This window comes from Bubalus bubalis, chromosome 6 (assembly GCF_019923935.1).
Source record: "Bubalus bubalis isolate 160015118507 breed Murrah chromosome 6, NDDB_SH_1, whole genome shotgun sequence".
NCBI lineage: Eukaryota > Metazoa > Chordata > Mammalia > Artiodactyla > Bovidae > Bubalus > Bubalus bubalis.
The window spans coordinates 101,770,952-101,795,793 of record NC_059162.1 but is presented as its reverse complement, the minus strand read 5'-3'; the positions used below and the strand labels follow the sequence as shown (position 1 = coordinate 101,795,793).

The window sequence follows — 24,842 nt, the reverse complement described above, 5'->3', positions numbered from 1 at the left end:
CAGGGCTGATCCATTGTGCTGACACTTGGAGGGCAGATAGAATTTGCCCAAGACAGTGGCGTTGCCACAGAGGCGGGGGACATGGGAGGGCTGGCTGGAGCAGAGAGTCCATTGAAGGCCACTGGAGATGAGCCTGAAGAGGTACAGAGGGCGGCGGAGGAGCGGGGATGGAGTTCACGTCCCCTGTCACACTCGAGGTCGCTGCTGGGCCACAGAAATGAATCAGATCATGAGCCCCTGCCCTGGGGCTGATGTTGGTGTTGATAGCAGCTGAGCAGCAACTGTGAGCTGGGCACTCAGCCTGAATTATCTCATTGAATTCACGCAACATAAGATAAATACCCTTAGAATCCCTAGTTTATCCATGAAGAAACGGTAAGTTTCTTGCCCAAGGCCTCCACACAGCTGAGGGACCAGAGCCAAGTTTGGATCCAGGCCCAAGATTCTTCTGTCTTAGTCAGTTCGTGTTGCTATAACAAAATACCACAAACTGGGTGGCTTATAAACAACAGACATTTGTTTCTCACAGTTCAGGAGGCTGGAAGTCCAGGATCATGGTGCTGGCAGACTTGGTGTTTGGTCAGGGCTTCCTGATTCAGAGATGGTTCCTGGTTCATAGATCGTGGCGTCCTCATAAGGAGCAGGAGATCTCTCTTGGACCGCTTTTGTAAGGGCACTGAACCGATTCTTGAGGCCTTTACCCTTGACCTAATCACCTCCCAGAGGCCCACCTCCTAACCATCACCTTAGGTATTAGGCAAACAAATGAGGGAGGGGAACAAACTTTCAAACCACAGCAGATCTTAACTCCATGTTTTCTCACCTCCCAAAGGTGAGAGACCATTTCTACCTTGAGATGAAGGCGTTCAGAAAAGGCATGAGGAGAGAGGAGATGTGAGTCTTAAGAAACAAGTGAGGTGGATCAGGTGGATAGAGGTGGGCAGGCCGTTATAGACAGAAGCAGCAGCAGCAGCAGCGGAAGCATGAAGGTGTGAATCAGCAGGTGGGGACTTCAGATGGGCAGAAATGGAAACTGGAGCAGCAGGCAGGGTTACTGGCTAAAAAACTCAGATCTCTAGTGGGGCAGTGGTGATGTGATCCAGTTTGTATATAGAAAGATCATTCTAGCAGAGAGTGGAAAGCGGTTTGGGAGGCAAAGATGGCCCATTCTGGGCATTCATTACATGTTTGTTGAGGAAATGAATGTAACTCAACAATTACTGTGTACCGTTTACGTCCTAGTCCTTCTGCTGGGCTCTGGAGGGTTAGTGGTCAATAAAACAGACACTCTAAATGGCCTCCTTATGATAATCCATTTGAAAGACAGTGAGACCTGGACTTTAGGTGGTAGCAGTGGGCATGGGAGGAAAGGATGGATCTGTGGGATCCTATAGAAAAGAGAGTCAAAAGAGCCAGATGACCAATAGGACAGAACAGGCTGGAGAGATGAAGAGGGATGTAGAAAATCGATTCCCAGTTTTCTGATTTGGATGATTGGATGGACAGCAGAGCTTGGGGAACACAGGGGAGGAGCAGATCCAGGGGGACCAGAAATAGCTGAGGTATCCAACAACAGAGGGTTGCTTACATAGTCCAGGGGACATGCCTCCAGGCTGCAGGGTTGTTTTGTGACCTTCTCTAGCAGTACTGGTTACAAGGGTGGGAAAGATGGATGAATGGGTTGATCCAAGTTCATGGTTCCCCTGGGCTAGGACAATAGAATGGCAAAAGGCAGGGAGTTGAAGGCGATCACGAAAGAATGGCTGAAGCAATCTACTCGAGGGACTAGACCAGGGAGGGCTTGTATACTGAACGGAAAGGCAGGGCTGGGAACTAGAAGAAGGGAGGGAGGAAGAAGGAGAGGAATGTGTGGCCCCGGAGTGGACTCCAGGGTGTCAGGGTCCAGAGCTGCCACCTTTCTAGTCCAGTACTGCGACCCCTGAGGGAAGAATCATCCCATTTGGCAGATAAAGAAACTGAAGCTCAGAGAGCTTGTCACTTGCCCAAAGTGACCCAACTCCATCGGAGGCAGAACGGGGGTTGGAGTGTTGTTATGCTGTGCCGTACCAGCTCATGTTCTGTCTTTATTTTTCAGATTCACTTTAGAACAGTTGACTGAGACAGCAAGGAAATTCAGCAGAAGGGAAAGGAGGCGAGCCCGGCAGAGCAGATAGGAGAGAGAGGGCAGGCTCCTCCTGGGCCCCTCCGTAGCGGCAAAGGGGAGGGGTACTGCTGGGCTGCTGGCTCTTCCTCTTGGCCTGAGAAGCCCCCGGTCAGAGCAGCACAGCCCCGGGCCCTCCCTGCAGCTCACGTGGTCTCCTTGTCTCTGCCCCACATCCTGCGTCCCCAGCACACACCGAGTCCTCCTCTCCAGCCTGTTTATTCTCCAAGCCCCAGGCTCCCTGTACACACCTCATGCCCCCCACCTGGTTTCTTACTTGCCTGTACACACTTTGGGTCCCCACCACTCCCCCAGGCCCGTCATAAGCTGTGTGCCTGCTCATGCCCACTTGTGCTGTGTCTACAGAGTGCCTCGGATGGCTTCTGGAAATCTGTGGCCACTCGGGTGCCCAAGGAACCCCCCGAGATTCGCATCCTCAACCCATATTTCATCCAGGAAGCCGCCTTCACCCTCATCGGATTGCCTTTCAACAATGGTCTCATGGGCCGCGGGGTGAGACATCTGGACCCTGGGAAGGGGAGGAGGGGACTTGGGCCAGAGGTGCCTTGGCAAGGAAGGACGGGGGGCAGGGTGGGAACAGAGGGCTCAGTCCTCACGAGCGGAGCTCAGCTCAGGGGAGCTTCGCTGAGGGTCTCAGCCTCACTCTGCCCACCTTCCCTCGCTTTCCAGAACATCCCGACCCTCGGCAGTGTGGCAGTGACCATGGCACTACACGGCTGTGACGAGGTGGCAGTTGCAGGCTTCGGCTACGACATGAGCACACCCAATGCCCCCCTGCACTACTATGAGGCCGTGCGCATGGCAGCCATCAGAGAGGTGCGGGGCTGGGCGTGGGGTAGTCCCTGGGCTGGTCGAGGGAGGGGGCAGTGCCAGCACCAAGGAGAGACTCTGTGTGTGCACAAATGAATGGTCAAGGGATGAGCCAGTGGCGGGTCTGGCTGCTCGGAGACCCCTGGGAGGCCCTGCCCCACCCTCAGCTAAGCTGGGCCACCAGGTGTCCTGGACCACCATGTCTCTGACCACAGCATCCTGCATGTCCCTCTCCCAGTCTTCTCCTTGAGCTTCCTCTGCCCGCCGCCCCCTCCGCCTGCCCCTTGTCCTAGTCCAGCCCCTGCCTTCTCCTTGCTGCTCCCTGGTCGTCACGTGCCCATCTGGGTGCAAGCTCAGGGACATCCTCCCTACTTCAGTTCCTCTATCCCCCCAGAGAACTGCCTCACCCCCTCAACAACCTGCAGACATTGCCTCTCAGTCTCAGGATGCCCCCAGTGCCTCCTCCACCCTTCCCCGTGGCAGGGCACTGAAGCTCTTTAGCATCCAGAGTTGCTTCCCAGGTGATGAGTATGTGAAATTCTCCCAGTCAGCCAGTCTCTCCTGGCCCCTCTCCCTTCATAGCAAGAGCCCCTGTGGAAAACCCGAACACCCTTTTCTTCTTCCCCTCGCCTTCTGCTGCTCCCTGCCTGGACCCTGGGCATCTGCGGCTTGTGCTTTGAGCAGCTTCTCTACTCCTGCCTCTGGGTGGCGAGGGTTGTTAGAGGAAACCTCTTGTCCATGCAGACTCACAGCTCATCAGCCCTCGTTCCTGCTCAGCAGTCTCTTACAGGCCGCCTCCAACCCACTGAACTGTTCAGGTCTTATGCTCCCCAAAGCTCCCTCCCTCTCCTCCTCCATGCAGAGAAAGGAGGAAAACTGCTGTTGCCAGGCAGGCTCTGCCCCTCTCATTCCCACTCAGCCCTTCGCTCCTCGCAGCCCAGCTTCCCCCTTCACCTAAGAGGACTCCCACCAAGGTCACCAGTGACTCAAGGCTGCCAAGTCCAAAGGACACGTGTCAGTCTTTTCTTTCCTGGTCACTTGGCAGCGCTTTCTGTGTTGACCGGTGCTTCCTCTGAAATGCTCTCCTGCTCAGACTCTGAGTCCGGCATCTCAGTGCCCCTCCTGTTCCCTCACCACGCTCTCTCATTCTCTTCCTCCTTGTCCTGGATTTCAGTCCACCCCTAAGAGTCAGCATTAACTAGGGCTCCATCCTAGACAACCTTCTCACTCTGCACATTCCCCAGGAGATTCACACCCCCAGCCGGGGCTCTGTTCCCATCTGTATTGTTTGAGGCTTCATTCAGGTGGCCTCGAGTGATTGTGAGTTATTTCAAGGATATAAGAGAGACTTGAGAATCTCTTGGGAAACAACCTTTCAGCTGGGCCTCCTATTTACTGGAATGGGGTTCAGGAGTAGTAAGCTCCTCCTGGGTCCAGGAGAGCCCCCAACCTGTCTTACCCCTCAGTGGTGCTCCAGCCCTGCCTCCTGTTCACCAGGACCCCGTGGAGAGACCCGTCTCTCCATCTCTACCTCTCTTCACATACCTTCTTGCTGCCTCGTCCCCTGCCAGCACCCGCCCCAAATTGCTCTCACTGCTTTTATGTGCCTCCTGGCTTCTGTTTACTCCTTTACTGGGTCTCTTACATATTCCTTTTATGTAAACTTTATGTAACGGCTTTAGGGAGAGGGTGAGAGGCAGTAGCTGGATCAGGAAGGGCTTTCTCTGCCATAGGAAGGAGAGTGGACTTTGCTCTGAAGGCAGGAGGGAGCTGTGGACCAGTTTTCAGCTGTGGATGAGTGCATAGTAGGGTCACTGTGGCTCCAACATGACAGAGGGGTCCAGGCAGGAACAGAAGCTAGTTGGGATGCTGTCTCAGCAGTCTAGGCAAGAGATGAAAATTCACCGGAACTGTTCAGTGATGACAGGAAGACAGAGGCAAGAACTGGTTAGGATTTTAAATCAGCAAGGCCTGGAGAGGGCCTCCATTCGGAATGAGGTGGAAGGACCCGCCTTCCCTGAAGCACTGGTGGAGGCTGTTCCCTCTTCCACCTGCTGTGTCTCTCAGTTGTCTTACCCCCACCCCCTTCATTATCCTGCAGAACCATCTGGCTCCGACTCGCGGCATCTGCTGCACCACCTCCATGGGAGTGCTGAGCAGTGCTGGTGAAGAAATCAGATGGCCTGGGTTCACAGCCTGTCTGTATACCTTCCTTTCCTTATCAATACATGGGGTAATGAGAGGTTTGGGAAAGAGTCAGTGTGATAATGTGTAAAGAAGGCCTGGCCATAGTAAGTGCCCGCACGTGTTTGCCATTATTATTAATGGTAATGTTTTTACACCTACTTATTACTATTGCTTCTCAGCATCCTAGAGGAATCCCTGAAATGCTGGTGCCTGGGTGCAGGATCCCTGCTGCCCCTCGGGGTGTCTTCAGTGGGCAAGGGAACCATTCAGCACCCTGGCCCCACCACTGCTTCACAGCCCATTTTCCAGGCCCAGTGGGAACGTGTGAGATGTGAAGACAGTGAGGCAAGGGCTGAATGCGGGGGGGTTAGTGAGGGATATCAGAGGCATTCATAAAGGAGGACAGAGAGTAGACAAGGTCAGAAGATGCAGGATCCTGGAGACCCAAGGAGGGCGTGCCTACAATCACCAGCGCAGGGCACCATTGTGGCATGGAAGTCCTAGGAGAGGTGCTGAGACGCGGCCATTGGAGGTACCAGTTAGGGGGCCCTTGAGGGCTGTGCTGAGCACAGTTTCAAAGGAGCAGGGACTTCGAAGCCAGAGTGCAGCGGCTGAACAGTGAGTGCGGCTCCCACTAAACATTCTCTGGGGAAGCCTGGAGGAGAGAAGAGGAAAGGGACTGAGCAGTGGCCAGAGGGTGAAGTGGGCTCACACAGCAGTCTCCCACAACAGGGAAATCTGGGCTGAAAATGGAGGTTTGCGAGCAGTGAGCACAAGGGAGGCATGGATGAGATGTCTCAGGGAGACATCAGAGGAGGAAGTGCGAAGGTCAGGGCAGAACCTTGGGAGCACAGAGATAAAGATGGGAGTTGGGAGAAGGACAGCCCTTCTGCATCCAGAGTCAGGGGTCCTGGTGCGGGTCCCAGAGTCCTGCCCCGGCCTGTGGACAGTGCAGGTGGCGTGGAGTGGAGAGTGCTGTGAGCCCCTGTGCTGTGTGCACGGGGGAGGGGTTGAGAAAAGATCCCCAGGGAAAGGGCATTGCCTGGTCCAAGAGAGAGGCACCCTGGCAGACGTTTTTGCTCACTCTTTTATTATGAACTTGTCAAACATATTCACAGTAGAGGAGAGACTAATGAGCTCCCACGCAGTGTCGCCTCCCGCCCCCAGGAATCAACGCACGCCAGTGTTGTTCAATCTGCTCTTCCTCTCAAGCCTCCCCTCCCCGCTGGTTACTGGGACACAGATCTCAGGCATCGTACCATTCCAGCCATGAACATTTCAGCAACTTTCTCTAAAAGATAAGGATGACTTTTTTTAATACTACACCATTATCACACCTGGAATTTTAACAATAGTTCCTTTTTTAAAAAAGCCCTATTGCCCTGTAGTGTTGGTTTGCTTGTTTGGTTGTGCTGGGTTTTATATGCTGCATGTGAACGCTTAGTTGTGGCACGTGGGATCTAGTTCCTGCATTGGGAGCACAGAGTCTTCACCACTAGACCACCAGAGAGGTCTCAACAATAATTCCTGAGTATCACCAGATATCCAGTCCTCTGCTGACCTTTCAACCCTCAGAGACTCCCAGTAGATATTCTTCAAACGGACCCATTAGACTGGTTACTTCTTGGGGAGTGATGCAGGCGTGGGGGAAGTAAAGAGCTGTGCGGGTCTCTATGCTTGCTTGGATCCCGGCCCTGCCATTCCTCCATGCCTTCATTTTCTTACCTGGAAAATCTAATTTCATTCAACACATATATGCAGAAGTTTGAATCTTCAAGAAAGGGACTTTGCTGGTGGTCCAGTGGCTAAGACCCCATGTTCCCAGTGCAGGGCGTCAGGCTCCATCCCTGGTGAGGGAACTAGATCCCACATGCTGCCACTAAGCATTCACATGCTGCAATTAAATATCTCGCATGCCAAAATAAAGATAAAAAAAATTAAGACCTGGTGCAGTCAAACAAATAAATAAGTAAATTTTAAAAAATAGATCTTCAACGAATAAGGGTGAATCACCCAGGGGTCTGCACCAAGGAGGGGCAGTTTGCCAACAGTTGAGAATAATGCCAGGAGCCAGAGGAGCCAGAGGTTCGAGGGAGGTCACAGGGACAGTTGTGTAGATGCAGCAACAAATGAGGAAGACTCTGCCACCTCCAAGCACCGTGGAGTGTGGATGTGAGGGGAGAAAAAGCATGTCTAGGGAACGCGGTCCTTAGCCAGGTTCGTGGTTAGCACAGGAGGTTGAAGGGGGTGTTCAGAGAAGAGGAATATAGGGGATTTTTGCCCAAGTTTCAAACTGAAAAGATCTGGCAGGTTGGAGGAGGTTGCTTGGATCAGACAAGGACCAGACAAGAGCTGTAAATCCTTCACGCCAGTAAACAGTGGCTGTGAACATCCTAGGGTGAGCCGCATGCTGTCGGATGCAACAGAGCAGTCAGCTGTGTCCAGACTGTGATAAAGCTATTGGCTTTCATCATTCCTTTATTCATTCAATCCTGTTTCATTCTTTGAGAGACTTAGTCATCACAGCTTCCTGGCACTGGGGAAAGGAAAGAACCTGAGCCTGGGTGCAGTCTTCCCCAGGAAAGCCCTGGAAGGTAGCATCTTCCCTCCAATTTCCACAGTAACAATAAAATGAGCCTCTACCCCCACCCCCCTCCTCCGGCTCCTCTAATCTGAGAGGCAGGATTTCATCAGCTGCCCCTAGGCCTGGAAAGTGGATTGCGTCAGGTCAGAGAATGACTAAGCCACCCCACGTGGTTCGCTTTCCAGCAGGGCCCACCCCCCAGGCTTGGGCCAGACCTAATGACTCACATGGCTTGACCTTGGGGTGCCGAGGGCCTAAGGGCCCGGAGAAGCCGCCGGGCAAGGAGGGGTTGAAGGAATGGGAACGTGGTTGGAAAGCCTCCATCTCTAAGGCTTGGAAGAAGTTAAGAGGCACAGTCTTCCTTAAGGAGGGAAAGGGGTTAGAAGGTTATTTTCTCCAGGTCCTGGGAAAGGAGGAGGGTGAGCCGCAGCGCTTCTGGAGTGGTGGAGGGTGGTGGTCTCAGAAGAGGGCATGGAACACTGGTAGCCTGCAGCATTCTAGCAGGGCTCCATCCCTGCAGCCACTTGGGCTGCCCAACTGACTGCCACTCCGTCTTCCCTTTCAGTCCTGGACGCACAACATTCAGCGAGAGAAAGAGTTTCTGCGGAAACTGGTGAAAGCGCGTGTCATCACTGACCTCACCAGTGGTATCTGAGGTGCACCCAGCACAGCGCCACAGAGGTCCAGCCACCACCCCCTGCCCACTTCACTGGCCTCGGCCTGGCTCTGCTTGAGAGGCGCGGGAGCCTTCAGACCAGGAGAAGGACCTCGCCCCAGGGGTGGCGAGGCCTTGGCAGGGCAGCCAGAGCTACGTCTGCTCAGAGGCCAGCCTCAGAGCCCAGCACTCGGCCTTCAGCTCAGCCTGGGCCCTTGAAGCCAGAAGGCCAGGAGGCCACTGGTTGTGCCCAGCAGGCCCAGCATGCAGGAAGCGGACGCTAGGCAGCAAAGCTGCTGCCAGAATCATTTCTCCAATCAGTGTTCGGTGTATTATCACTTTGTGAATTTGGGGTGGGGGGAGGGTAGGGATAATTTATTTTTTAATCAGGTTGGAGATGTCACGTTTGGTCCACTGGCCGTGCAGAAAGAGACCCACTAAAGGGCCCCTCAGACAATGGTCCCAACAGGCTCCCCGTAGAGTGGGGGTGCCAGGACTAGCCTGTGCCCTGCTCCAGGGCCGAGGGGAGGTGGGCAGGATCTCAGGCCAGCCCCCTCCAGTTCATGACAGTGTTTGGCCTTTCTTGGGGAACAGAGGGGATAGTCCCACCCAGCTTCCCCACAGGGAAAACCTGGAGCCATCCTTTAAGCCAACACGACGCCCCTGGGTTTGAGCGGAAAGAACTTCAGAGTTCCGGAGGCATGGCCTGGCCCAGCCTGATGGGAACGTCCGCCACCCCCACCCCAGCTGCAACCGACCCCCAGGACAGTGCTGCAGGCCTGGAGCAGCCTACCCGGCAACTCTTTTGGGTTTCAGCAACGAGACTGCCAGGCCCTCGGGTTCTGCCTTTAGCCTGGACCAGAGGGAAGTGAGGCACCAGGACTTCACCCAGGCTGTGGGAGCCCTGCTGGGAAGCCATCATGGAAGCAATAAAGCTCTTCCCTGAGCCTGCCTCCTCTTGCTTTCTCTGACTTTCCCAGAAGAAACAGGAACCCAAGGCTTCAGCAGCCACCCTAAACCCAAGGGCCATCTCTCCAGCCTTCTTTCCACCTCTCCCAGCTGCAGGACCTGCGTGGTCACCTAGGGGCCTTCTGGAGCCTCCCCTGTCTCACAGCAGTCCTGCACCCTCTTTGCCTTGAGAGGCAAACCAGGGGCATCAGGACATGCCCTGGAATCTACGCTGGTACCCCCCTAAAGGAGCTAGAGGGCAAGGGACTGAAGGCCGCAGCACTCAGGACAGCACCGCTGGGTCATCACAGCCCGAGCTCTGCAGGGACAGAGATTCCTGCAGGCGCAAGAAAGTGGCCCTGCCAAGTACCCAACACAGAGCAGCCCACAGACCTCACCCACTCCTGGCAGCCCCACCCTTCCCCCAGCACACGGTCTCCTCTCAGCACCCTCTTCCTGCACAGAACAGGAAGGCAGAGCCCAGCCCCAGGAACCCACGGCAGGTGGAAAGGACATCCCACCCCCAGAGCCCTGGAATCTGCTCTGTCCCTTCCCCCACTTGGCAGGCCAGCCTGAGAAAGGCCAGCACAAGCCTGCCCCTGAGGCCACAGGCCTGGGTGTGAGTTTCCTGCCAGAGTTGCCACGTGGCAGCAGGTGGGGCAGGCTGGCCCCTCACCTCTCACCTGACATCCCAATCCGAGTGCCATCCCCTTCCGGACTCCCACACGCCCCTATACTGTGGCACTTTGTCCTCAAACAGAAACCTCCTCGGCGGAGGAGAAAGCGAAGCCCTGACTGAGGGACAGGGAGACCCAGAAACTTCCTTCCATTCTGCTGGAGACAAGGCCACTCTGATGCAAACTCCAATGCGAACTGTGTGCTACATGAATGGCGCCCCCTGCAGTTGTACAAGGCATAGGCTGCATGCCAGCAAGCTGCAGCCGTGGCTGATAAAGCCCTGGGGAAGAAGCCCCCGCCCAATTGGGCAGCTGGCCGGGGGCAAGCAGAGCTGCTCCCTGCCTGGGGACAGTCAGGCTTCTAGTCCCCACCGCTGCACATGAACTGCTCTCCCCAAAGGCGTGGCTCTCCGCCAGCACACACCAGAATCACCTGTGCAGATGTGGAAACTGCGCATGCCCAGTCTGATTCAGGTCTGGGGGTGGGCCCAGATCTGGGTAGTTTTAAAAGATCCACAGATGGTTCTGACACACAGCCAGAGTACAGCTGGTCCAAACGCATCCCCTGAGCACTTTCATCCCCACCCACGGCTTCCAATGGTCGGTTGGTCAACAGTTCCCAAACTGCCATCTCCAGCCCAGCTCACTTCACTTTCTCCAGGCTACAAATTCAGTCACTTCCTGAACATTTCCACTAGGATAATCCACAGGTCCCTACAGCTCAGCACGATCGACACTGAACTCACAAGCTCCTGTCCACAGCCTGCCTCTGCTCCAGGAGCCCCAGCCAGAATGAATCCCCTACACCTGGTCACCCAGACCAAAGGCAGACTGTCCCACTGCCCCACCCCATCCAATCTGGCACCAACTGAGTTTTCAAAAAGGTGCAGCCCTGAAAGAGCCCCTGAAGCCCCACACTCTCCCCACAATTCAGCTTCAGATTCCTCTGTCCCCCAGAAGCCTCCTGACATACCCCCAAACCATCCTCACTTCAGCCAGAGTTAGCCACAGAAATGCACGTTTGATCACACCATTCTCCTGCCTGAAACAAGTTCGGTGGTCCCCAGAATAAAGTCCAGACTGCCTATAAGGACATACAGCATCTGGCCTTTCTTTACTTCTACCCCTGTTACTCACCCAACCTCGATCCCACCAGCCAAACTGCCATAATTAGGCATCTTAAATACGACCCTCCAGCTCCTACCTCAACCCTCGGTGCAAACCTTCCTCCTCCGGGACCCTCCTCTTCTTCAGCCCCTGGCACCCCCTCCTACCACGCTGCCCTCGCTGTGCCGGGCTGAGCAGCGGTGTTTGCAGGTGTGTCTGTACTCCAAGCCCCAGGCGGCAGCGGAGGGGAAGCGGTGGGTCTAGCGGAGGGGCTGGGGCCGCTAGAGCCGAGTCAGACCTTGAAAGCCCCAGCTCGGTGCCTTGCGAACTTAAGGAGTGCGATGAGTCTGTTGAGAGAAGAAACTAGTGGTAGACCAGAGAGAGCAGCTAGCACAGAGTGGCCAGCCAGGACGACAGGAGCCCAAACGCCAGTGGCCCAAGGCAGGGACCGGCCCATCCCCTCCCTCTCCCGCCCTCTGCCCGGCCTCCCAACTCCCTACTCCAAGTGTCTCCAAACTCTGAACACCCAGTGTCTGTGCCTCTGCACTGACCTGGGGGCCCTCCCCAGTTTCTCCTCCCCTACCTCGGGGGACCTTAGTGGAGTGAGGGGGACCGAATTCCAGAGGGTGGAGCAGCCAGGTGAGCCCTGAAAGGTACGGCGGGGTGGGAGAGCGCTTGGGCCCCACCCCAGGATCCGGTGACGCCAGGGCTGGAATTTGACACCGGACGGCGGCGGGCATGAGGCTGCTGAGGGATGGAGTTGGGCTCTGCCCCCAGACACGGCCCACGGGCTCCGCCAGCAGCAGGTCCCTCGGGTCCCAGCTCTCGCTGTGTCCCGGACCCAGAGCCCTGCACTCGCGGTAAGCCGACCTGTTTCGCCCATCCCTCGTCCCAGCCCAGGGGCTAGAGGGGAGCGGCCAGGGTTGTCCCCTTCCACTCCTTTCTCACATTCTCCCTCTTCTGGGCCCGCTGTGCAGCTCTCCGCCCCTCCCAGCCCCCCTCAGTCCCTCTAGTTGCTTGTCGGACTATGCTAGCCCTGCCTAGCCCTGCCGGGCCCGCCGCGGTAATGCGAGGCTCCTGCTGCCGCTACAGGGCTCAGACTGGCTGCCAAGACCTCGCTTTTGGCTAAGAGAGGCACGGCCAGGTGCACAGCCCTGGGCATGAAGCTTCTGGGCTGCAGGGGAAAGCCCGGCTCTGGTTCCAGGAAAGGTGCCTAGAAGAACAGGACACAGAACCCCCCTGGTGAGTATCGGGCTGGTAGATGGGGCGGCCAGACAAGGGCTGGAGGACCAGGTGGCCCCAGATGGCACCGAGGGAGTCTGAGGGCCTAAACTGCCCGCAAGAGACCTGCTCCTGGGCTCCCCCTACTGCAGGAGCCTTTAACCCTACCTTGCTAGGCTTTCCTTCCATCAGTGAGATCAAGTCACTACCCTGGCTCCTCAGGCCCAAATTCTGCTAGGCAAGCACATGTGGCGCTGGAGGGCCTCACCAGGGAGACCTGGCCCTCAGGCACGTGGCATTCTGTGCGCTGGGGGTGAGGTTGGAGGTGACAGCTGGGACCCACGAGCAGGCCAGCTAGTGAGGGCCTATGAAGGCTCCAGGGCTCGAGAGGTGTTTGGGAGTGCCAGGCAGTGCGGGCTCATAAAAATTGGTGGGACTCTGAAAGGCCGACTGGGTTCATGAAGGATGGTTCATGGGGGAAACTTCTAGGAGCAGGGCCAGGCTGCCAGATCCAGAGGGAGCTTGCAGGCAGACAGTCCTGGACCAGCTCTCAGGGTGGCTCAGCTCTCAGAGACCAGGCTGGTGTAGGAAGCAACTCCTGGGAGTTGCAGGGGCCTGAGTCTGGCTGAGGGTAGGGGGAAAGCCCACCCACCGTTGAGTCCACAGGCTTGACAGATGCTGCCCCCTGGTGGCCATAGAGAGCCATGGCCCAGACCCCCTCCCCTGTTCCTAGAGGGCTCCTCAGCCTCTACCACCTGCTGGCTCTTGAAGGATGTCTGTGGTCAGAAGAGACTTCTGTGGTCAGGCAGCTCTGCATCCAGACATAAATCACAGAGGAGCAAGGTGCAGCAGCACTTGGGTGGGCAGCACAGGCTGAAGCCTGGACCTCACTATCATCCAATAACTCGGGGCAACCCTCAAGCACCCTAATTCTTCTCCAGGCCACAACTTCCTCCTCTGCAGTATGGACAGCAGGCTCTTTGTGAGGTCAGGGTGTCCAGCTGCTCCCTTCTCCAGCCCTGCAGCACAGAGCAGGAAGTTCCCTTCCCCGCACAGCTTGTGGGTCTACCCTTGTGACTTTAGATAACTGCTGAGCTTCTCTCAGCCTTGTTTGCTGGTCTGGAAAATGGGGATGATATATACCATTTACCTTGTGGAGTTATGAGATCTGAAAGGAAACAGGTGCAAAGCACCACCACATAGGTTCTCGATGCAGCCACTTCTCTTGGGTTGAGCCCAGCTGCCCAAGCCCCTTGTCCCTCACCTGGAGAAGCTGAAGTGGAGGGATGACCTGCTCTGAGGATAACTCATCTCTCCATGTTCCAAGCTGCCTCAAGAGGAGGGTGGGGGAACAGGTGGCTACAGCTGATGGGAGCTCCTGGTGTTGACAGAGATGGAGCCTGGACGAGGAGGCCCTTCTGTGCTGCCCCTCCGGGCCGGGCCTAGGCGGCAGGTGAGTGGTTCTCCCAGAGACTTCTACCGGGCGGGTATTGAGGAAAGGTGGCTTGACCTGGAAGGGAGAGCATGGCTCCGGGGGTCAGGTATCAGAAGTGGGTGGGGAAATGGTCAGGGAGGGGCCAGAAGGAGGGAGCAAGGTCAGTGCCCTCCAGAGATCCTTTCTCCCCGCTCCCTGGGGCTGCTGGCCCATTATCGTCCAATCCTTCTGTCGGGCCCCAGCCCCTTCCAGACCCTACCAAGCTGTCCTCTTCCCCCCTGAGGCTCCCCATCGTCTCTTCTAGCAGCCTGCGCTATGGCCCACCCTGGCCGCTCTGGCCCTGCTGAGCAGCGTCGCCGAGGGTGAGGCCTCCCTGGGCCCCGCGCCCCGCAGCCCGGTCCCCCGCGAAGGCCCCACGCCCGCCCCGGCGTCCCCCGCGGGCCCCCTGCCCGGTAGGTGAGAGGGCAAGAGGGCGAGGGCGCGTGGCGGGGCGGGCTGGCGGGGGACCCGAGCGTAACTGCGTCTCGTTCTAGGGGGCCGCGCGGCCCGTCTATGCGGCGGAAGAGCCCGGCGCCCGTCGCCCCCGCCGCCCCGGCCCGCGCCCCCGCCGCCAGCGCCCTCGCCCTCGCCCGCACCCCCTCGCGGGGCCCGCGCGGCGCGGGCGGGGGGCCGGGCCGGCAGAAAGAGCCGGGGAAGCCGCGCGCGGGCCGCGGGGGCGCGGGGTTGCCGCCTGCGCTCGCAGCTCGTGCCGGTGCGCGCGCTCGGCCTGGGCCACCGCTCCGACGAGCTGGTGCGCTTCCGCTTCTGCAGCGGCTCCTGCCGCCGCGCGCGCTCCCCGCACGACCTCAGCCTGGCCAACCTGCTGCACGCCGGGGCCCTGAGGCCGCCCCCGGGCTCGCGGCCCGTCAGCCAGCCCTGCTGCCGACCCACGAGCTACGAGGCCGTTTCGTTCATGGACGTCAACAGCACCTGGAGAACCGTGGACCGCCTCTCGGCCACTGCCTGCGGCTGTCTGGGCTGAGGGCTCGCTCCGAGGGCGTGCGGACAGACCCTGACCAGTGGATCTAACTGCCTGGGATCACTGGAGCTCGGCCGGAGATGGAGGCTTCGGCCGTGTGAGTGATGGACATCAGCCCTGCGGAGATGGAGGCACGACTGACCGGCGGCCCCAGGGCTCCCACCCTGCCGGCCTCAAGCCCGCAGACACCAGAGACCTCAGCTGTGGAGAGCCGAGGGCCCACTGCTCACAGACTCTGTCACTGCCCGGGACAGGAACCCAGGACTCCTCGAGAGAACCCAGCAGTGTGAGGTCTCAACCTAAGCCCGGGCCTGGGGGGACAGATTTGGAGACGTGTTGTAATTCGTTGCCGAAGTGCCTGTGCTGGAGCGGGCCTTGGACTCTCTGGTGGGAGCTGGACCCCTATTTATTACTTCTAAGTTATTTATTTACTTCTGTGGTTTGTCAGATCCTTTCCTGGGCTATGGTGGCTGGATGGGGGATGGGTAGAAGCAATTGGATGGAGATCCCACCCTGACCATCTTGCTCACAACTTCGGGCTCACTCAGCAATCACAGGCCTGGCCTGGGACTGCTTGCTCTCACCCAGTAGCTCTGGGACCTGAGGGGCATGGAACACAGGCAGAGGAGGTGGCAAAGATGTGATCGCTAGTCCCAGCAGGCCAATTCACAACCCCCCGCACAGTCCCCAGCAGTTGGAACCTGGGGAGAAAGCCATTGCCTTGAGACCTCAGGCATGCTGGGGGCTTGTTAGATGGTAAAGATTGCACCACCTCACTGTCACTGATCAGAGTCCTGCCCTTCAGGACAGCCTGACAGGTGCATTTACTGCCTGTGCTTGCAGATAGCCCAGCACGGGGAGCTCACTACCACACTCTGTGAAGCAGCCCACGTCAAGACAGCAGCTGAAAATCCTGAGGGTGGGGAAGAGGGTGCAGTGGGAGGCTGGTTTGGGGGGGATGAAGCACAGATCATCATGGAGATAAGAAAGCAGGAAAAGACTGAGGGTATCTACATGGACCTGCATCCTGGGTAATGAACAAGGATATTCATTCATTCATTCAACAAATATTTATGAAGTACCTATTTTATGTCAGATACTGTGCAGACAACAGGGCTACAGAAGTGACCCCATGATCTCTGCTATTAAGCTTAAACCAGGAGAGACAGACAATAAATAAATAATTTCCATAAATAATTATTTAAATTCAATTTGGCCAACAGTATGAAAAAGGACCAGAAGCTGAGATGTGCACACCCTCATCTGGAAGGAAAGAAGGAGAGGTTAAATGCTGACCCCTCCACACTGTCCCCAAGTCATAACACAAAAGTCAGCACAATGCCTCTGAGCTTGAGTATGTCCTGTGAAACCTTGTTTCTTGGGCCCTATGAATTTTCCTATATGATTTTTTTTTCTTTGAAATTAAGATCAGGACACGTATTTGGATGCATGATGGGTCTGTGGAGCCGTGGGACATGCGAGGGGTGGTCAGGAGGCAGTGGGGGTGCTGGTCTGGAGCTGAGGAGGCAGGTCTGTACTGGAGGTTGACTGGGCAGCTGTTAGCACAAAGGCAGTAGCTGCCGCCAGGGGTGCACGAGACTCTGTAAGAGCGAGGCAGACTGAGGCTGGGATCCCTCAGGCATTTGACACCATTAACCAAAATTCCTTCCCAACTGCCTGAATGCCTGCCTGCTTTAGCACAGATGCCCCCTTCTCCCAGGCTGGAGTGAGGAGCTGGCAAGGGCTCTTTGAAGGCTGTGTGCATCCGAGTCAAAGAGGCGAAAGGAGTCGTGTTTCCATTCTTCTGTTTTCACTGCCTCAGTTCTAGGTGCCCCCAAAACTCTAGTGTCTCATGCTGCCTTCAAACACCTGCTTGGCCCCTCTCCCTGCTTCCAAACTGATTCAAGATCTTCAGTCACCAACCCCCACCTCCAACCAAAGAAAATGGCAGCTTGGAGACATCTCACGAAGGCCGTGCCCTGGTCCTGGCTGGGGGTGAAGAGGAAGAAGTGGAAGTGTTAGTCACTCCACTGTCTGACTCTTTGCAACCCCGTGGACTGTAGCCCACCAGGCTCCTCTGTCCATGGAATTCTTCAGGCAAGAACTCTGGAGTGGGTTGCCATTCCCTTCTCTGGGGGTGAAGAAGAAGGTCCTGTGAATTTCAGAGTCACTGAGACCAAGGAGCCCCTGATGAAAAGACTTGAAGGCCCGGTAGAGGGATTGAGGGCCAGGCTCTGGCCCTCAGTGGACATCTGTGCTCTCAGAGCCACTTACAGGAGATGGGTTGAAGCCATGTCTGGCAAGTCCCATAGAGAGACAGCCAGGTCAGAACCTGAGCCAAAGGTGCTGGCTCTCAACACTCGAAAAATTGTCAGTCCTTGGGAGAGCAGGTTCCCCTCCCCCCTAGCCCCCTGCCAACTCAAGGCTGAATTCTGGGCCCTGGAGAGACTGCCCAACACTGTACAAAATTGTGGATCAAGCCACAACTTCTCCAAAAGGAACACATTCCTACAAGAACTAGTCTCAGTTTGCAGCTCACAATGAACCAATTGTGTTGTGCTAAGTTGCTTCAGTCATGTCCGACTCTTTGTGACCCCACAGATTGTCGCCTGCCAGGCTCCTTTGTCCACGGGACTATGAATACTGGAGTGGGTTGTCATTTCCTTCTTCAGGGGATCTTCTCAACCCAGGGACTGAACCCGCATCTCTTACATCTCGTGCATTAGCAGGCAGTTCTTTACCACTAGCGCCACTTGGGAAGCCCCTATGAACCAAATCCCTCTTCAAAAATAATAAAATAAATGAAGCATTTTTCCCAAAGGGAACAAGTTGCAGAGCTCCACCTCTCTGCCTACAATTTAGCAGAGGTCACCTGGCACGTGGCCTCCACACAGATGGCTCTAGAATCTCCATTTTTGACTGTCATCTCTTTCATATTTGCAAAATGACACTGCCCATTTGAATGAAATTCCCAGAACTAAGGTATGATCTCCTCCTAAGGGGTATCAAGTCATCACCTCTTGCAAGACAGAAAACTACAGATGGCTGTTTTAAAGATACAATTTTATTTATTTATGACTGTGCTGGGTCTCGGTTGCTGTGCGGGCTTTTCTCTAGTTGTAGAGAGCAGGAACTACTCTCCAGTTGCTGTGCACAAGCTTCTCATCAAGGTAGCTTCTCTTTTTTTGGAGCACGGGCTCTTGAGTGCTCAGGCTTCAGTAGGTGAGGCGTGTGGGCTCAACAGTTGTGGTACACGGGCTTAGCTGCTCTGCGGCATGTGAGATCTTCCCAGATCAGGGATCAAACCCTTGTCTCCTGCATTGGCAGGCGGATTCCTTACCACTGAGTCACCAGGGAAGCCCTACAGATGGCTTTGACTTGACAGTTTTCCCCACTTCAGGGGGTACCCAAACATCCCTTTAGATTAGTTTCAACCAGGAATCAAGGTTTGGGGAAATCTGTGTGCTCCCCCTGCCCCAGCCAGTGGTGTTCCTCGTCTCTTGTCCAGGGATTGCCACATTTCCCCTGGCTAGAGAGCCCTGTGCCTGAGTGCATGTGGACTGGCTACCTATTTTGAAAAGGAAGGTAGGGTAGAAATCTGAGAAATCAGAGAAAAGATCTAGAATTTGTGCCATGTGAGATCACGTCTCTTGTCACAGGGGTGGTGCTTCACCTGTTTTGCAGCTGGAGTGTCCTTACAGAAACTTACATGAAAGCCGAGGATCCTCCCCACCCCACCTCCCACTTCAATGCTGAAAAAAACCACTGATGTGGAAATCTGGTGAAGAGTTTGAGGGAGCCCACAGACTTTCTGAAGCTCATTCAGAGATTCCGTAGGAGTCCATGGCCCTTGAGGTATCCTGCCCTGTTCCAGATACTATTATTAATGTCCTCCTGTAGCTAGAGTAATTCCTCTATCTGTGCTCAGGCCCTCCTTCACAGGGTTCTCTGTATCCATTATTTACAAGCCTCCCTATTCATCAACCTTTTTCTATTGAATGTCTTCTTTCCCTCTGCATTTAAACTTGCTTGAATATATCACGGCACACACACACACACACAAAAAGACACTGTGATTAGAAATATATAAATATCAATATATAATCTGCTTACACCACTCCTCCTTCACGAAAAGAGCTCTTGCTGTGGTCCCTAGTGGCCTCATCATTGCTAAACCCAAAGGCTGCTTCTCAGCCTTTAGTCCTTTGGATTCTCAGAGGCACCCAACTTTGTCACTCTCTTGGAACACCTGTCTACTCTTGACTCTCCATCCCATACTCTCCTGGATTTTCTCCCACCCCTGCTCATTCTTAGACTCTTTTGGGGTTCCTTTTCCTCTCTCAGCCCCTTAAGAACATCAGAGCTCTGGTATAGGCCTTCTCTCCCCATTTTACTCTCCCTGAGCAATATGGCCAACTTCCATGATTTCCGTTACCACCTCCATGCTGATCATGCTCTCATTGTATCTCCAGTTTAATCTTCTCCTAAGCTCAGCCTGTATTTCCAATTCTTTCATCTGCATAGCCTCAGAAACCTCCAACTGAACTTATCTGTCCTGGATGTCTTCTGTTCATTCCTTCAGATCCCCTCTCCACCATTCTCGTGCTCTAAGCCCCACATCAGTGAGTTTCCTTGCTCTTCAGCCTCCAAGCCTCCTCCAGGGTTCCTCCCAGGTGAATGGCACCAATCTCCACATCCAGGGATACAAGTCAGAAACTTGGGCAACAGCCTAGATGCCCTGAGCTTTGCCACTTCCCTTTTCCATTAGTTCTCAGATCCTTAGATCTTGCAAGTCCATCCTCCTTTCCCTCTTTCCAAAGCTATTCTGTGGAGACTTCCTAATTTGTGGAATGGTTTATTGTTCATCCTTCTAAATGGTCTCTGTCTTCAGTCTTAACTCCCTCCAGTCATTCTCAGCTCTCTGACCTTTTAACATTAATTAAGCACTAACAGTAGTACCTTGGGCCAGTTATGGGGAATCCAAGATCAGCTAGAAACGTGTTCTGCCATCAGGGAGACCACAGTTGGAGGTGGAGTTGAGGGAAGGGCTAACCAGTTTGGCAAATAAAAATAGGACATCCAGTTAAACTGAAATTTCAGATAAGCAATACTTTTTGAAGTAAGTATGTCTCATGCAATAATTAGGACATACTTATACAAAAAAAAAAAAATGTTGTTTAGTTACTTCCCTGGTGGTCCAGTGGCTAAGAATCCACACTCCCATTGCAGAGGGCCAAGGTTCAATCCCTAGTCAGGGCACTAGATCTCACATGCTGTAATAGAGTTTGAAAGCTGCAACTAAAGCTCCCCCATGCTGCAAGGAAGACTGAAGAGCCTGTGTGCTGCAACTAAGACCCAGCACAGCCAAATACACAAAGAAATATATTTTAAATGTTGTTTATCTGCTATTGAAGTGGGTGCCCCCTTTTTTTCCTGGCAACCCTAGATGGGGGTAAACAAATGAACAGAAAACTAAGTCCCCCAACAGAAGTATGATTAGGGTACAGTGATGTATGTCAGGGTTGGGGAGGATTCTATACTCACAAAGGATGGACAGGGAAGAGCCAGGAAAGTCTTTGTGAAGGAAGTGGCTCTTGAACTGGGCCTTGAAAAATAAAATATTTGCTTTCATTGCCTCTCAGTTCTAAATCCCCCCTTTTCACCAGCCATGCCCTCTCCAGCAAGGTCTGGGGCTCAGCCTTGGGCAGGAGTTGGAGGGGGTGGGGTGGGTAAGGGCCTCTTCCTTGGGCTATATTTTTCAGAGTTATCTTCTCTTCTTACTGGCCAGTCCCTCATTCCTTCCAAATGAGGGATATAAAATATAAAATTTTTATATTAAACTGTTTCTGTATGCTTACTGCGTGGTTTCTCCTGACTGGCCCCAGCCTGACACAGCCTTCTCAGCAGAGGCAATTGCATGAACAAAGGCAGGAAGCATGGAACAGCCGGAAGAGCCAGGGATTTCATGTAGAATTGGGGGAGGGTCCTCCTCAAGACATGAGTCTAGAGAGATCATAACAGTCCTCGAGTGCTATACCAAGAAGCCTGGACTTTGTGCTGAGTGGAGCCACTGAGGGTTTTAGGTGGGATTGTCTAGAGACATGTTTCAGACAGATGACTGCCACTGTGTCTAGTTTGGACTGGAAGGGGCAAGGCAGGGGACACCAGTTAGAGATGCTGCAGTTAGGGCTGCTCAGACAACAAACGCTGGCACCTTGACCTAGGCAGAACAGTGTGGAAGGACAGAGAGATAGGAGGTATGATCCACGGGACTTGGTGATGAGCTGCTTGTGAGGACCTGATGGAAGGGAGAGAAGGGAGAGTTTTCACGTGGCTTGGGCGACCAGTAAGAAATTTAGGGGGTGTAGTATTTTTAGCCCATAATGGGAGTAAGGTGTGGGGGAAGCCGTGTTTGATTTTGTACCTGTTCAACTTGACGTGCCCGTGACAGTTTCAGAAGGCAAGGAGGCTGGCAGCGGCTGGGTCTGGTGGTCAGGACAGTCTGGGCCAGAGAGATCTAAGAGTCATAAATCAAAGACAAGGAGGTGGTGAGCAGCAGAGGCTAAGGCTTGGAGACCCAGCAGTTTAGAAACAGGGAGAGGAGAAGGGACAAGGCTGTGAAGGAGACCAAAAGGGTTGACCAGAGTGGTGGGAAAAACAAAGCAGAACAAAGGGAAGGAGCAGTCGAAGGGGCCAGATGCAGCAAAACCATCAAGTCACATAAGGACTGAAACTGTCCATTGGGTTCTCTGGCCACAAGGTGGCCTAGGGACTCAGGCTAAGCTTCTTGCTGAAAACAACTAAAAATACTTAGACAAAACATACTTTTAAAAATTAATGCATCTGTGAGCTGGTATACACAGAATAAATATTCAGGCCAAAATAAACAAATACAGGAAACTACAAAGGTAAACAAAGTTCAGTAGCTGGTATTCACCTTGAGGGCATTTTCTTTACCTGGGGAACCTGGGCATTGGTTTACAAGGGCTCCCTTGCAAAGAGCTTATGGGGGCAAAGGGAGTCTATCTGGAACATTCTCAATAAGGCCAGAACCCCAAAGGACTATGCCCACATCTAGAGGTGAACTAGAAATAAACCTTCCCCTCCTTTCCCTAACCTCTTTCCCTCAAACCAGGGGACCACAAAGAAAATAAACTTCCTTAGTGCAATTAAACTTAGTGCTAAGTGGAAGGGGAGAAACCTCCCCTGAGAATTCTTAACCATAGGCAGGGCCCTCATTTGGTTTTGCAGACCAAAATTCACACTGTTTTAGAAGGCTGAAAAACTTCAAACTGGTTAATCTGTCATGGACATGGATTGCTAGTGGTTCCAGGTGACCAACAGAAGCTCTTTCTCCCCCTCTCCTGGGCTCTGGAATGCTCTCCTGAATTTGGGAACCCCTCCCAGGGTTGTCGGGGCTTCCCAGTGACTCAGTGGTATGGTTCAGGTGGCAAAGAATATGCCTGCAAAGCAGGAGACCCAGGTTCAATCCCTGAGTCGGGACAATCCCCTGGAGAAGGAAATGGCTGCCCACTCTAGTATTCTTGCCTGAGAAATCCCATGGACAGGGGAGCAGGTGGGCTACAGTCCATGGGGTTACAAAAGAGTCTGGCATGACTCAGTGACTAAACAACAACAACAAGCCAGGGTTGTCACAGGTTCTGGCCCCTATATGTTCTATTCTTTTTCAAAAAAACAATTTTAATTATTTAAAAATTTTATTTATTTTTGGCTGTGCTGGGTCTTTGTTGCCTTTGGGAAGACTCTTCTCTAGATGCAGCAAGCAGGGGCTACTCTTTGTTGCATTGCTTTTCATTGCAACGGCTTCTCTTGCTGCAGAGCATAGGTTCTAGGTGCACAGCTTTCAGTGTTGCAGTGTGTGGACTTTAGAGCTCGGGCTCAACAGCTGTGGTACACACGCTTAGCAGTTGCTCCATGGCATGTGGGATCTTCCAGGTCAGGGATCAAACCTGTGTCCCCTGCATTGGAGGTGGATTCTTAGCCACTGGACTACCAGGAACGCCCCCTCATTTTTTTTAGAAAGAGGTAGACAGATTTTGAACACAGAATTTGTGGTCTTAACCCTCCCTCCATCCTCCACCTTCTATAATGATATTTTAGTATCAGGGCCAAGACATTTCACACCCCTATGCACAGACCTGGAATCAGTACTTTATTGTGGCTTCCTGTTTCCTCCTTCCAAATCCCCCTTTCCTCCTTCAATGTATTATACTGTTGCAGGAAGGGGGACCCCCATCCCAGGGCCCAAAAGAGGGATCTTGTCTAACCCTAGGAGATGAATGGTCCTTGGAGACACATGTGCTGACAAAGCAGACTTTATTGGGAAGGGACACCTGGGCGGAGAGCAGTAGAGTAAGGGAACCCAGGAGAACTGCTTTGCCTCAGGGATGGCAGTCTCAGTTTTACAGTGATGGGATTAACTTTCTGGGTTGTCTTTGGCCAATCACTCTGACTCATGGTCCTTCCTGGTGGCACACACATTACTCAGCCAAGATGGATGGCAGGGAGAAGGATTCAGGGAGGTGGTAGGACCTGTGGGGTCTCCTTTTGACCTTTTCCGAATTTTTCTGGTTGGTGGTGGCAGCTTGTTCGTTTCGCATTCCTTACCACACATTGTGTGCTGAAATAACTCAGGCAAATAGTTACTACAGTGCCTGGCCAGGGTGGGTAGTTTCCGTCAGTCTTTCCCCTAACAATACTATAGACATATTTTTCTAAAATGCAAATTCAATCATCAATGCCCACTTGCAACCTCATCATGGTTTCACATCGCACTTAGGATAATGTCTCAATTTGTCTTTCCAAGCTCATCGCCTTCCTCATCCCCTCCCCCTTCCTCCCCCTCACAGACAACCCCCTTAAAGTGAACACAGCTAACTAACTGTACTTCAAACATTTTCTTGATAAAGATTTGTTGAATGACTAGATTCTCACTGGACTCTGCTTACCAGCTAATCAAGCCCCCTCCTCCCCAGTCTCTTGCTGTTGCTATTCAAGCTAAGATCAAGTTTCTCCTCCTCAGGGAAGCCTTCACCCACCTCAGGCGTCAGTGGCTATAGCCAATGCCAGCTTCCTCCACTGAACACAAGAACAGAGGTCCTTTCCTTTTTTATTTTTATTTTTTCCACTTGCGGTAGAGACTGCTGGCGACTTGGGCCAACCAGATCTGTGGCTGATCTCTGCTATCCTCCCTATGTGTCCAGCGAAAAGATAAGCTCAACTTTCCCCAACTTCAGCTTCCTCATCTGAAAATAGTGAATAAAAATACCCACCACAGAGTTGCTGCGAGAACTGGACTTAAGGTATGCAATGTGCTGTTCCTTGCACTTAAATATAAGCTATTTTAATTACTCATAAAGACAAGTTGCTTCCGAGAACCTAATGAAATTCTCCAAGCACTGTCCATGGTAAGTAGTTTCCCGGTTGCTCACTGGGTGGCCCTGAGAGCCATCCTTTTTTATTCCTGAGGCGTGCCAAGCCCCTTTCCTCCTCAGTGTTCTTCTCAAGACAGTACCCTTCCTGGGACCGAGGTCTTGCCGCCAGGTCTTGAGCACCAGATTAACCTGTGTCCCCCCACCCGCTCAGTCCCCTCCCAAACACACACCTTAACCTCCAGCCTGGCTTCCCAGCTCTATCCCACCGGCCCCTAGACTCACGTCCTCTTAGGAAGCTGCCCCGCAGCGCCTCTCGCCGGTCGAACTTGGCCGCAATAGGCCTAAGGCTGCCTGGGCTCGGCTGATCCCCGGACCACGTGCTCCCGGCCTCCGCCGCAAGGCACCGCCTTCCCGCTGGGCGCCATGCGGACTACATTTCCCAGGGTGCGCAGCGGCGGGGCCTTGGCTCGGGTGGTGGGGAGGAGGGGGGGGCCTCAAGCGGCGCGCCGTTCCGCGGCCTGCTCAGGGGCGCGCGGGCAGGCGCGAGGATACGAGAGGGGACCCGGAATGAGTTTCCGCGCAGTTCCGCCGGGCCGTGCCGGGCTGTGCCGGCCGGGTCGGGC

The 24,842-nt window shown here is 54.1% G+C and overlaps 3 protein-coding genes across 24 annotated transcripts in view; 2 read left to right on the top strand and 1 right to left on the bottom strand.

Moving 5' to 3' along the window:
* ST3GAL3 (ST3 beta-galactoside alpha-2,3-sialyltransferase 3) overlaps positions 1 to 9,364 on the top strand; it is a 214,608-nt gene extending 205,244 nt beyond the window's left edge. For 6 of the 10 annotated variants that reach the window (XM_006044549.4, XM_006044548.4, XM_006044553.4 and 3 more), the window contains 4 exons: positions 2,528 to 2,674; positions 2,852 to 2,998; positions 5,094 to 5,190; positions 8,329 to 9,364. In XM_006044549.4, coding sequence (XP_006044611.1) covers positions 2,528 to 2,674; positions 2,852 to 2,998; positions 5,094 to 5,190; positions 8,329 to 8,399 — 462 coding nt within the window. In that variant the 3' untranslated portion in view covers positions 8,400 to 9,364. The remainder of the gene's footprint in view (positions 1 to 2,527; positions 2,675 to 2,851; positions 2,999 to 5,093; positions 5,191 to 8,328) is intronic. The other 4 variants (XM_006044552.4, XM_006044550.4, XM_006044555.4 and 1 more) reach the window with 2 other exon arrangements.
* Positions 1 to 24,835, bottom strand: part of LOC123334135 — a 28,040-nt gene extending 3,205 nt beyond the window's left edge. For 2 of the 11 annotated variants that reach the window (XM_044945129.2, XM_044945128.2), the window contains exons 1-2: positions 11,734 to 11,890; positions 11,248 to 11,497 (exon numbers count right to left, since the gene is read on the bottom strand). In XM_044945129.2, the coding sequence (XP_044801064.2) occupies positions 11,248 to 11,497; positions 11,734 to 11,890 (407 nt within the window). Of the gene's footprint in view, positions 1 to 3,188; positions 6,471 to 6,575; positions 8,125 to 11,247; positions 11,498 to 11,733; positions 11,891 to 13,635; positions 13,882 to 18,066; positions 20,430 to 20,455; positions 21,123 to 21,248; positions 21,342 to 24,449 lie in introns of those variants that run through there. The other 9 variants (XR_006551940.2, XR_006551937.2, XR_006551938.2 and 6 more) reach the window with 9 other exon arrangements.
* On the top strand, positions 11,857 to 15,255 carry ARTN (artemin). Of its 3 annotated transcripts, none has more exons than XR_006551945.1 (4): positions 11,857 to 12,010; positions 12,243 to 12,392; positions 13,699 to 13,824; positions 14,114 to 14,396. XR_006551945.1 is itself a non-coding variant. In XM_025288928.2 (3 exons), exons 1-3 carry the CDS (start codon positions 13,765 to 13,767, stop codon positions 14,825 to 14,827), a joined length of 696 nt encoding a protein of 231 aa, XP_025144713.1. In that variant the 5' UTR covers positions 13,699 to 13,764; the 3' UTR covers positions 14,828 to 15,255. The 3 variants fall into 3 exon arrangements, 1 of the variants encoding a protein (XP_025144713.1); XR_006551944.1 differs by having other exon boundaries at positions 11,858 to 12,010; positions 13,763 to 13,824; positions 14,111 to 14,385; XM_025288928.2 differs by lacking the exons at positions 11,857 to 12,010; positions 12,243 to 12,392 and having other exon boundaries at positions 14,111 to 14,258; positions 14,340 to 15,255.
* Positions 24,836 to 24,842: the final 7 nt, after the last annotated feature.

Excerpts from the sequence above, each read along its gene's own strand:
- ARTN (XM_025288928.2), top strand. The coding sequence starts at position 13,765 with ATGGAGCCTGGACGAGGAGGCCCTTCTGTGCTGCCCCTCCGGGCCGGG. Across the intron at positions 13,825-14,110 it reads GGGCCGGGCCTAGGCGGCAG|CAGCCTGCGCTATGGCCCAC; the intron begins GTGAGTGGTTCT and ends CGTCTCTTCTAG. Across the intron at positions 14,259-14,339 it reads CCCCGCGGGCCCCCTGCCCG|GGGGCCGCGCGGCCCGTCTA; the intron begins GTAGGTGAGAGG and ends GTCTCGTTCTAG.